Genomic DNA, 12,741 nt, shown 5'->3' with positions numbered 1-12,741 from the left:
TTGTTTACAGTCCTAAATTTCGATTTGACCAAGTAAACTTGTTTGGTGGATGTTAGTGGGAAGGGCAGCAGCAGCAAGGCCAAGAGCAGTAGTACCTGCTGAAATGTTTCAGAGCCAGTCTCTTTGCTCATGAGAAACTCACCTGGCATGAAGTAGTGTTTGTTGACTTACGATAAACAGAGGTATTTCCTTAATGATAACACATTTAAAAAGTCTTTAGTATCAGTCTTAAAGGAATATTTTAAATTCATTATAATGAGTTATTATTATCATGATATTGAATTCATGATAATGGTTTACTTTTATTAGAAAATGATAACCAAGAGCCTGAATTGCCCATATCCAGGCACACAGTATCAGGCTGGAAGCGTATTGCAGTCTGGATTGTTCTTTAAAAATATTTAAAATATTCTGTCTGATTTGGTATAATTAGAATGAATATTTTGACAGAGAGTATTACTTTGTTGTTGTTGTTTTTTAATAAAACCAAAAGAGGAATTTGTGGCTCTTCTCAGAAAAAGATTTTATAAATACTCTTATAGCTTTATATCTCTCCTTATTTGGTTTAATTATATAATTTTGTTTTAGAAGAAACTTTTAACAGGTGATTTTAAGTGAACTAACATTTTATGTAAAGTGTTTACATAATTTAAAATATTTTATATTTTTGAAGGATAGAGTAAGGGTTAGATGAGAAGGGAACAGTAGTAATTCAGGTAAGATTTGCTGTGAATGCCTTTTCGAGGAAGTGCTATTGAAGATTGAGGAGTTAGCTATGCAGGAGCTACTAAAAGAGGGCATCAGGCATAGACTCTGAAATGGGGAGACATTAGGCGAATTTCTGAAATGCAGTTGCTGGAACACAGGGAGCCAAGAATGACATTGTTCAAGGAAGGGTGCACGTTGAGAGAGCCAAGCCACCAATGCCTGTAGACTGTGCCAAGTAGGCATACTCTCAGCATAACAGGAAGTTAGTAAAGGGTTGTTAGGAAGGGAGTGATATGATGCGATTTGCCTGTTTTGAATGATCTGTCTGTCATCTGTGAGGAGAATGCATTGGCAGCCAGGAGACTAGTTAGGAGGCTGTTCAGAAAAGTGAGGTAAGAGAAGGTCCTAGCCTAGGGTTATTAAGGAAATGGAGAAAAATAAATGGATTCAAGATAAGTGTTGGTGATAGAAAAGACAGGACTTGGTGATGGATTACACACAAGAGGTAAGAAAGAGTTAGGAACCAATATCTTCAACATATCTGCCCTGAGTATGGAGAGGAGTTTTGTGGTGTCAGCACCAAAAAGTGAAAGACAAATGGAGAAATAATGGGAGGTAGAAACTTGGAGATTCAATTTTACAATACTAAGGGTGCCTTTCTTATTAGTTATCCAGGGAACATGTAAGGAGGGCAATTAAGTATCCAAATCTGGAGCTATCAGATTTGGAGATAAAATGGAAGATTAGAATTAAGTTCATGGCCCTGGCCCGTTGACTCAGTGGTAAAGCATTGGTCCAGCATGTGGATGTCCCAGGTTTGATTACCCGTCAGGGCACACAGGGGAAGTGATCATCTGCTTCTTCATCCCTCCCCCTCTCCTTCTTTCTCTTCTCTTCCTGCAGCCAATGCTTGACTGGTTTGAGCGAGTTGGCCTCTTGCTGAGGATGGCTCTGGTGGGCTCCAACTCAGGTGTTTAAAAAAAAAAGGCCCGGTTGCTTAGCAGTGGAGCAACAGTCCGGAATGGACAGAGCATCACCCCCTAGTGGGCCTGCCGGAGTGGATCCCATTCGGGGTGGATGCCGGAGTCTGTCTCTCTGCCTCCTCTTCTCTCACTAAAATAGAAAAAAAAAGAATTCATATTAGTTTAGTTCAACAAACTACTGTACATTCGGGAACTGTGATAGATACTGTGGATAAAACTTGAATACAAGCTTCTTGATATTAGGAATTCTGTGTTGCGCTTTTTTGTTTTATCTCAAGCCACTAGCATAGTACTTGGCACAATACTGAATGAACAAATGATTTGAGAATAAAGTACAGAGTTTCTTAATTTATTGAACTAATTTTCCATTCATAGTTCTGTTCTTTATTTTCTTATACATGTAAGAGAAGAACTCCTGTTATAAAATTGATTTGAAATTGTCAAACTATTCTCCCTGGCAGAGCTTTCTGTGTGAGGGGTGACACATCACATAGCCTCAGTTACGTTCACTCCATTGTAGACCTGTTTGATCTCTAATGTGTTTGACAGGGAGTGTCTTTTCAGGATATAATTTCACAAACATTTTGCAATTTAAAGTATTTTTTGTTAGAAACTTATTCCTTTCATTTTGATTTTTTTTATTGGCTTAAAATGTTAGTCCTGTTTCATAGGGATAATACAACTTTCAAATTAAAATGAATCTGAAAATTACAAATTTAATTTATATTTGTGTTCCTCCATTACCATAGGGATGACGGTAAGTGCTAACAAAGATGGCCTGGGGATGATTGTTCGAAGCATTATTCACGGTGGTGCCATTAGTCGAGATGGCCGGATTGCCATTGGGGACTGCATCTTGTCCATTAATGAAGAATCTACAATCAGTTTAACCAATGCCCAGGCACGAGCCATGTTAAGAAGACATTCTCTCATTGGGCCTGATATAAAGTAAGTATCATTTGGACCCCTGTTTGGTTTGGGAAATTCAAGAATTTCAAGTTATTAATCAGAGATTATTTTTTCCATAATATACTTCAGTTTGATATACAAAAATGACATTTATTTCATATAAATCATTTTAAGAATTTGACCATTTCTGAATAGTTCTTGATTGTCAGTAGTCTCTTTAAGATAATAATGTGGAAATATCTTTTATTTTATTTAGAAAATTAAATTTAAGAGGATGACATTGATCAATAAGAGTATATAAGTTTCAGATAAACATTTCTATAGCATTTGAACTGTTGACTATGTTATATACCCATCACCCAAAGTCAAATCATTTTCCATCACGTTATATTTGTCCCTCTTTACACCCTTCCCCCCAACCTCTGTCCCATCCCTCACCCCCATGTTCCCTTCCCCCTGGTAACCACTTCACTTTTATCTATGTATAGGAGTCTCAGTTTTATATCCCACCTATGTGTGAAATCATACAGTTCTTAGCTTTTTCTGCTTTACTTATTTCACTCACTATAATGTTCTGAAGGTCCATCCATGTTGTCGTAAATGGCACTATGTCTTCATTTCTTATGATTGAGTAGTATTCCAGTGTATATATATCACATTTTCTTTATCCAGTCCTTTATTGAGGGACACTTTGGATATTTTCATTGCATTATATTTGTATATTGCTTTGGGTAATATGGCCATTTCAACTGTGGTAATTCTTGCAATCCATGAACATGGAATATTTTTCCATTTTTCTACTTTTTTCTATTTCTTTCAGTAATGTTTTATAGTTTTCAGTATACAGGTCCTTCACATCCTCTGTTAAGTTTATTTCTAGGTATTTTAGTCTTTTTGTTACAATTATAAAAGGAATTGTTTTTTGAGTTCATTTTCTGAAGTTTCATTGTTGGTGTATAGAAAGACAATAGACTTTTGTATATTGATTTTGTATCCTGCGACTTTATAGTGGCCCCTCGTCTATCGCAGGGCTTAGGTTCCAGAATGCCCCGTGATAGGTGAAAATCCTCGAAGTAGTGACCTTATTTTATTATTTATATATATTCAAGGCTTTATAAACTCTCCCTACACTTTTATAAACCTTTCTCACACTGTTATTAACCTTTCCCACACTTATTTTGCTTATTTTACCACAAAAAATAATTAAAATAAATATATAAAAATACCTATATACCGCAAAATCGTGCGTGATACAGTGAAAAATCCATGATACAAAATTAGATATATACAGTTTAAAAATCTGCGATACAGTGAGACCGTGAAGAGTAAACTATGATATGGAGAGGATGGCTGTATTGGTTTTTTGTTTCTAATAGTTTTTTTGGTGGAGTCTTTGGGGTTTTCTATGTATAGGATCATGTCATCTGCAAAAAGTAATACCCGCATTTCTTCTTTCCCAATGTGGATGCCTTTAATTCTTTCTGTTGCCTGATTGCTCTGACTAAAATTTCCAGAACTATGCTGAATAAGAGTGGAGTGGGCAGCCTTGTCTTGTTCCTGATTTTAGAGGGAAAGCCTTCATTTTCTCACCATTAGTATGGTATTAGCTGATAGTGCATCATATATGGCCTTTATTATGTTGAGGTACTTCTATTCTGATTCTACTTTAAACATAAAAGGGTGTTGTATCTTACCGAATACCTTTTCTGCATCTGTTGATAGGAACATATCATTTTTGTTCTTTGTTTTATTGATGGTGCTGTGTTAGGTCGATCGATTTCTGTATGTTGAACCATCCTTGTGCTCCTGGAATGAATTCCACTTGATCCTGATGTATTTTTTTAATGTGTTGTTGTATCCAATTTGCTAGTATATTTTGGTTAGGATTTTTGCATCTATATTTATTATAGATATTGGTCTGTAATTTTCTTTTTTTGTGTTGTTTTGCCAGATTTTTGTATGAGAGTTATAGTGGCCTCATAAAATGTGTTAGGGATTATTCCTTCTTCTATTTTTTGGAAGACATTGACAGGATAGGTATTAGATCTTTTTTGAATGTTTGGTAGAATTCACTAGTGTAGCCATCTGGTCCTGGACTTGTTTTTGGGGGAGTTTTTTTATAGTTGTTTCTATTTCCTCCCAGTTTACAGGCCTATTTAGGTTTTCCACTTTTTTATTATTCAGTCTCAGAAGATTCTATAGTTCTCGGAATTTATCTGCTTTCTCTAGGTTGTTGAATTTGGTGGCATATAACCTTCCATAGTATTCTACTATGATCCTTTGTGTATCCATGATGTCTGTGGCAATTTCTTCTCTTTTAGGTTTTGTTTATGAGTCTTTTCCTCTTTTTTCTAGGCAGTGGTTTGTCAATTTTATTGATCTTTTCAAAAAATAGCTATTGCTTGACCAGGTGGTGGCGCAGTGGATAGAGTGTCGCACTGGGATGCGGAGGACCCAGGTTCGAGACCCCGAGGTCGCCAGCTTGAGCGCGAGCTCATCTGGTTTGAGCAAAAAAAAAAAAAAAAAAGCTCACCAGCTTGGACCCAAGGTCACTGGCTTAAGCAAGGGGTTACTCGGTCTGCTGTAGCCCCACGGTCAAGGCACATATGAGAAAACAATCATTGAACAACTAAGGTATTGCAACAAAAAACTGATAATTGATGCTTCTCATCTCTCTCCTTTCCTGTCTGTCTGTCCCTATCTATTCCTCTCTTTGACTCTCTCTCTTGTCTCTCTAAAAAAAAAAAAAAAAAACCAAAACAGCTATTTATTGTATTAATTTTTTCTATTGTTTTTTTATTCTCTATTTTATTTAGTTCTCTAAGTTTTGCTATTTCCTTTCTTCTGTTGACTTTGGGTTGCCTTTGATCTTCTTTTTCTAGTTCTTTAAGATGTGATATAAGGTTGTTTACTTGGGATCTTTCTTGTGTCTTGATATAAGCCTGTAATAATATTCTATCTTATACTGCTTTTGCTACATCCCAGAAATTTTGATACGTTGTGTTGTCATTTTCATTTGTCTGTATATATCTTTTTCTCTCTGCTTTTATTTCATCTGTGACCCAGTCATTTTTTAGAAGTATGTTGTTTATTTTCCACATTTTTGTGAGTTTCTTTACTTCATTTTTGCAGTTGAATTCTAATTTCAAAGCCTATGTTCAGAATATATGCTTGGTATAATTTCAATCTTCCTAAATTTGTTGATTTTAGTTTTGTGCCCCATCATATGGTCTGTCCTTGAGACTGTTCCATGCACACTAGAGAATAATTTGTAATCTGATGTTTTGGGATGAAATTCCCTATTATGTAAATGTCTATTACATCAGTTTGGTCCAGTGAGAAGAGGGGAGATAGTGAGACAGGCTCCCGCATATTCCCCAACCAGGATCCACCTGGCAACCCCTGTCTGGGGCCAATGCTTAAATCAGCCAAGCAATTTTTAGTGCCTGAGGCTCACCTTGTCAGACCAATTGAGTTATTTTTAGCACCCAGGCCAATGCTCTTAACCAGTTGAGCTACTGGCTGTGGGAGATAGAGAGGGAGAGAAGGGGGAGAGGGAGGGTAAGAGTAACAGATGGTTACTTCTCCTGTTTGCCCTAACAGGGAATTGAACCTGGGACGTTCCTATGCCAGGCCAAAAGTATCCACTTAGCCAATCAGCCAAGGCACAATGTGCAAATATCTTAAGACCAGATGTGCCTGCCTCCTATTCTCTGTGCCCTAGTGCAGTGGCTTTTTGCAAAAGGAGGCTGTCCCTTCCTATAGGGGTGACTGGTGATGAGACATTTTGTTGTGACAGTGGCAGGTCACAATAGACAGCAAAAGTTTAAAGGTGGCCTGAGAGAGGCTGTGCTCAGGCTGAAGCCGAGGTTCCAGAGGGGACGTGCAGCATTTGTATTGAAAGGCAGACATGGGTAGCAACATGCAGCTGTTTCAGGGCAGCGCCCAGAATGGCCACATGCTACACATATTCTGCACTCCGCGCAGAAACTGCCGCAGCCACTGTGCAAGGGCGAGTTCACCATGTTCACGCACATTCCCATGTTTGTGAGTGACTTCATCCAGATTAACAAAATAGAAGAAGTGGTCAGTGTGCACAACAGTGTGCAGCTGGTCACTGGGCATTGTATACATCAGTCCAACCTCACAATACCTGACTTTGTGCTACTGGCACAACCAGCTGTCAGCTGTACAGTCGTGGCCACATATAACTTACACAGTCGGGGAAGGAGACTCAATTCAATGATGTGCTTGCACCTGACCAGGCTGCTTCCTTTCAAATTTGGAAATTAATAACTCTACAGTCGTGAGAAAAAAACAGCACCACTTGCAGCTTGCCATTGGCTGCTCTCTGACCTACAATTGTGCCCTCCATCAGATGCTAAAGATGTGCTTGCTCCCTGGAAGGCCTGGTGCTCTTCCTGGGACCCCCAGTGCAGGCTGACAGCGGCATCCATGCTATACCAGCTTGTGACATGATGGACATACCTGTGTTGGAGACAGAGAACAGGAGGAGCCCAGAAGCTGTGGAGCTCCATGGAAAAGGTGACCAAGACCAGGTCAGGTTCATTAAGACTTCCCTTGGTTGCTGAGGCATCTGGGGCCCCCTCTGTTACTTATGCTGGGGGGGGGGGGAAGCCCCACAACCTGCTTCATGAAAATACTCTGTGCTTAAGGACACATTGGCTTTCCTAATCCTGGCCCCAGCAGGGCCTGACCAGGAGCAGCAGCAGTAACACCTGAGGGCAGTGTGAGGACGGCAGCAGGAGGACAGATGACAGCAGACCTGTTACACATACCTTGGAAGGTCCAGGAGCTGCACCTTCATCTCAACCTGGCAGAGTACAGACAATATGAGTGAACAGAGTAGAGGCCAGAGAGTCTCCCAAGACCAGGCTGAAGCCCTTAGGAAGAAAAAAGAAAAGGATAAAACTCCCACTAAAAGGACTTCTCATTCTGCTAGGAAGTGGGAGGGCAAGTCAGTCTAGCTAAAGTAAGGCCATGGAACCACTCAGGGAGATCAAAAGAAGGACCTTAGCAGCTCAGGGGGCCAAGGACATGGCTTCTCCCATGGGATACAGCAGCCTCAGCGTCACTCAAAGAGGTTTCGATTGTCTTAAAAACTGAGGAGGAGCTGGTCTAGAACTATATAGTTTAGGGCAGGGGTCCCCAAACTACGGCCCGTGGACCATATGTGGCCCCCTGAGGCCATTTATCCGGCCTCCGCCGCACTTCTGGAAGGGGCACCGCTTTCATTGGAGGTCAGTGAGAGAGCACAGGATGCATCCTGTGTGCTGTATGTGGTGGCGCCACAAAGCGCAGCGATGCAGGACACACGCGTCAGGGCTCCGGAAGTGCGTCATATCACTTGTTACGGCTAGCATTGACAAATATGGAACCAGACACTGACCATCTCATTAGCCAAAAGTAGGCCCATAGTTCCCATTGAAATACTGGTCAGTTTGTTGATTTAAATTTACCTGTTATTTATTTTAAATATTGTATTTGTTCCTGTTTTGTTTTTTTACTTTAAAATAAGATATGTGCAGTGTACTTAGGGATTTGTTCATAGTTTTTTTTATAGTCCGGCCCTCCAATGGTCTGAGGGACAGTGAACTGGCCCCCTGTGTAAAAAGTTTGAGGACCCCTGGTTTAGGGGGATTGTCAGATCTGGAGATCTGTTTCCTCATCCTTTCCCCATTCTGCAGCTCTCCAGAGCCTGGGAAAGAACACTTTAGCCATTCTTGGAATTTTGGATATCAATTAGAATGTATCTCCAATGTTAGGATCCACCCACCTGTTTTAAGATGAGGAAACTTAACTTTTTTGAAGTGGGTCAATTTTTTCATTTCTTGAAACAAATAAATACCTGCCATAAAAAAGAAATCTTTTAAAACAATGTTGCTTTTTCTTTTTTATTTTACTTACCCAGCAATTTTTCAAAGACCTTAAGATGTGACATATGTAAAATATCTCTCACAGACTAGGAGGGTTCACTCTTATGATCTTAGAAAGAAGTTTGGATTGTCCCTCAGTATAAGGAATTGTGCTCCACCTATTTGACCTGTATGGATCCCAGAACTAAGCCCCGTTGCTTAAGGGTCTGTAATGGAAAAGGTCATATAGTGCCAGTCTGAGCAGTAGTTTACCTTTGTTGAAGCTCATCATCCAAGAGAATTCACCAATATGTTGAATATAGTCTAAAAGTAGGCCCTGTAAGGTATTTTATGGGGAAGTGCTTAAACTGTCCTATAATGTCATAATTTACCTGAAGCATGCTATATATGTGGTTAGGTTTATAAGTAACTAGACTTTTCTTGAGCTAACCTAAAAATTAGTCAATGACTTGGCCTTGGCTGATTGGCTCAGTGATAGAGTGTCAGCCTGAAATGTGGCTGTCCCGGGTTCAATTCCCAGTCGGGGCACACAGGAGAAGCAGCCATCTGCTTATCTACCCCTCCCCCTCCTTTTTCTTCTCTATCTCTCTCTCTTCCCCCCCCCCCCACAGCTGTGAATCGATTTATTGGAGTTGGCCCCAGGTGCTGAAGATGCTCCATGGCCTTCTGCTTGGGTGCCAAAATAATAATGGCTCTGTTGCAGAGCAATAGAGCAACAGCCCCTAATGGGCAGAGCATCGCCCCTGGTGGGACTTGCTGGGTGGATCCCGGCTGGGGCACATGCGGGAGTCTCTCTCTCTACCTCCCCTTCTCTCACTAAAATTAAAAATAAGTAAATAAACAATTATTTCATGATTTTATTATCATACCTCATAAATGGACTAGTTTGGCCTTTCCCTGAAGCATTTTGCATTGAATATTTATATTAATTGTATTTGGCATAAAACAGTTATAAGAGCTCAGGGAAAGATCATTGACCTTAAGTTGATATAATGATTACTAGCATGGAAAACTTTTTTGTATTAAGCTGTTTTATTGACTGCATTCTGTATTATTTTTTTGCAAAGTACATATTGCTAGAGCTTAGGTAAGAAAAACAATACTTAAAATCTGGTTGTCATCTTGCCTTCAATAAAAAGGAAAATATATGTTGTTTGGAATAAATTCTTCCCATAAAATGACTATTTTGAGGCAGAATTTCTGTAATGGGCTTTTATATTTTGTATTCCTTTTTACTTTTATTTTATAATAGAACAGATGATCAGATCCTGTGACAGTCCCTTAATTATCTTATTAATAATGTGAATACAGGTGAACATCATTAAAACTATCAGTTGTTGGCACTGGCCGGGTTGCTCAATTGGTTGGAGCATCGTCCCAATGCACCAAGGTTGTGAGTTCGATCCCTGGTCAGGACACATACATGAAGCAACCGGTGAATGCATAACTAAGCAGAACAACTAATGGCAAAATGGATGCGTCTTTCTTTCTCTTTTTCACACAAACAAATTTTAAAGATTATCAGTGCCTCTACACTAAGAAAAAAGAAATTTTAAGTGCTTTTCTCATCACTATGGTCCAATGACAATTTCTTTTGCTTAAAAGATGAATGATATATATATTTCCACATGGAAGCTCTTTATGGCAAGGGTTTTAGCTTACATCGTTCTCATGCTTTATAACATGCTGATGGCCTAGTAACTGATCACTTGATTTATTTTAAGGTAATGCTTTTGTTACATTTTGAGCACTGATGCAGGTCTCTGAACCCCATAATTGATGTTTGGTTCTAGCCTTATTCCTCAGTTCTAATTTACTGAAGATCTTAAGAAGGTAGCCAAAAAATAAAACCATCGTAACACTGATTTGACATAAGTCATGCATCTATCATGCTCTAGAAAATTTGTCAGGGCCCTGGCCGGTTGGCTCAGCGGTAGAGCATCAGCCTGGCGTGCGGGGGGACCCGGGTTCGATTCCCGGCCAGGGCACATAGGAGAAGCACCCATTTGCTTCTCCACCCCCCCTCCTTCCTCTCTGTTTCTCTCTTCCCCTCCTGCAGCCAAGGCTCCATTGGAGCAAAGATGGCCCGGGCGCTGGGGATGGCTCCTTGGCCTCTGCCCCAGGCGCTAGAGTGGCTCTGGTCGCGGCAGAGCGATGCCCCGGAGGGGCAGAACATCGCCCCCTGATGGGCAGAGCTTCGCCTCTGGTGGGCGTGCCGGGTGGATCCTGGTTGGGCGCATGCAGGAGTCTGTCTGACTGTCTCTCCCCGTTTCCAGCTTCAGAAAAATACAAAAAAAAAAAAAAAAAAAAAAGAAAAAGAAAATTTGTCAGGTATGGTTTCAAGCTCCAAAATTCTTTCTCCTTTTCTCATTTGTGTTGCTATTTGTTTTGATTTGTTTTTCTTCTGACTCTACCCCAGAATTTACCATTTCACACAGTGGTGGGATTCAGCCAGTTTGCACCAGTTCAGCAGCACCGTTACCTAATTTTTTGTTGAGTTTGGCAAATCAGTTGTTAAAATGGCTCTTGTAATCAGAGAGAACTCTAAGGTGGGTGCCTGGGCAGCCGCTCAATGTGGAAATCACAAATTGACATTTCTTACTCTTTTTTAATGTTTATCTGTGCAACAATGTATTCTAAGCTCCCATAGTAATATTCATTCCATCCATAGGTAAAAAAAAAATTGATGGAACTATGCTTATAATATTTATTCATTTTATAAAACTCATTATACCTTTGATGAAATACTACATTTTAATTCCCTCACATTTGTTACTTCAGTAAAGAAACATGTAACATAAAGACAAAAAGTGCCAAACAAACAGGGGTAGCAAGCTGTCATTTGTTTCAGCTTTGTGTTACACAATATGGAAATATCTTAACAGTTTTATTGTTTTTTGTCAAGTATTATTTAATATTTTTTCATTAACATTTTAAAACTTTTTCTTAGAATCTAGTTTTGTGTACCTCTTTTATTATTCTTATTTAAGTATTAAATGCATGAAATCATGAACTACCTTCCAGTATATCATTTTTTTATACTCAAAACAGTCATTAGGGCAGAGAACCGGTTGTTAAATTATTTGAATCCCACTACTGCTTTCACGTTGACAGCAGCTTTATTATTACCTTCCAGGATGTCTGGAGAGCTAACTTCATAAATAATTGCTTAAGGATCCTAGGAAGCAAAATGTTCTGTGCTATTTTACAATAAAAAGAAAAGAAAAGAAAAATCCCACAGCCTTCCCTCCTCTAGAAATCAGTCAGTAAATCAATTAGGTAATCCATCTCTTTCTCCACACGTGCACACACACACCCACCCACACCCACACCAAAAGAACACTTTAATTTCTTCTCAAGAGTCGTACTATAGCTGTGATTCAGATGGATTCATTGGGTAAATGGTAGAAAGAAATTAGGATCATATAATGTTCTTTGAGAAAAAAAAATGTGTTAAATGATAAAACAAATACCCGTTTAGGTTAGCTGGGACTGAGCAGCATGACCTGTGCATTTTGCATAAAGTATTTTTGGCCCTATGCCTTCCAGGTCTTTTGCTTTCATGAAGCAAAAGGTTTAGAATTACCTTGAAAGCTATGTCAGTATTCCTCCCAAAAGGAATGTGTAGGCCTCCTTTACTCTGAATGGAACCATGCGTTGCCCCTGGCTAGTTGAGCTCTCTAGTCATTGCTTGGATTTAGGCTCCATCATGTTTCTTCCTTTTAATTCTTGTTATTAACCTAACTTAATCTAGGGTGGTAGTAGAGAAGTGTATTGGAGGGACTTAAAAAAAAGACTTAATGGTTCAGCTACATAACTGATTGGTTTTAGAAAAAGCATTGCTTATTGAGACAATGCACTTTTTTTTTTTAATGCCTTTTATGATAGCTAGGAACTTGGTGAGTGTGCTTTTTATGCATGCCTGGGTAGATAATTTGAGTTTCAAGAGTTTAAGAACAGCCAGTTTAAGTTCCAGATTTCATTATTTTTCTGTGGAAAACCAGATGTGAAGCCTCACCAGAATGCATTCTGTTTCACTTCTCACTCCACCTTGCCAGGAGCTCTTATATTTCTGTAATAATAGCCAGGGTTTTTTGCACTTAGCAGCAGCTGCTTGTAACATCTGCCAGATAATTACTGAGCTGAATCAGAATTCACCTGCTTTAACCTAAAGTGTGGGATGAATTCTTGATCAAGGAATAAAAGATTGATTGCAGTTACATTTTTCCATGCTTGTTAATAAT

The 12,741-nt window shown here is 39.3% G+C and overlaps 1 protein-coding gene across 11 annotated transcripts in view; it reads left to right on the top strand.

Moving 5' to 3' along the window:
- The window catches only part of MPDZ (multiple PDZ domain crumbs cell polarity complex component), a 206,986-nt gene that overhangs the window by 136,621 nt on the left and 57,624 nt on the right, over nucleotides 1-12,741 (top strand). For all 11 annotated transcript variants that reach the window (XM_066368173.1, XM_066368175.1, XM_066368165.1 and 8 more), the window contains one exon: nucleotides 2,441-2,639. In XM_066368173.1, coding sequence (XP_066224270.1) covers nucleotides 2,441-2,639 — 199 coding nt within the window. The remainder of the gene's footprint in view (nucleotides 1-2,440; nucleotides 2,640-12,741) is intronic.

The sequence above is a fragment of the Saccopteryx leptura genome, chromosome 2, assembly GCF_036850995.1.
Source record: "Saccopteryx leptura isolate mSacLep1 chromosome 2, mSacLep1_pri_phased_curated, whole genome shotgun sequence".
NCBI lineage: Eukaryota > Metazoa > Chordata > Mammalia > Chiroptera > Emballonuridae > Saccopteryx > Saccopteryx leptura.
Note: the sequence above shows the minus strand (reverse complement) of the source record. Positions and strands in the feature narration are given on the sequence as shown.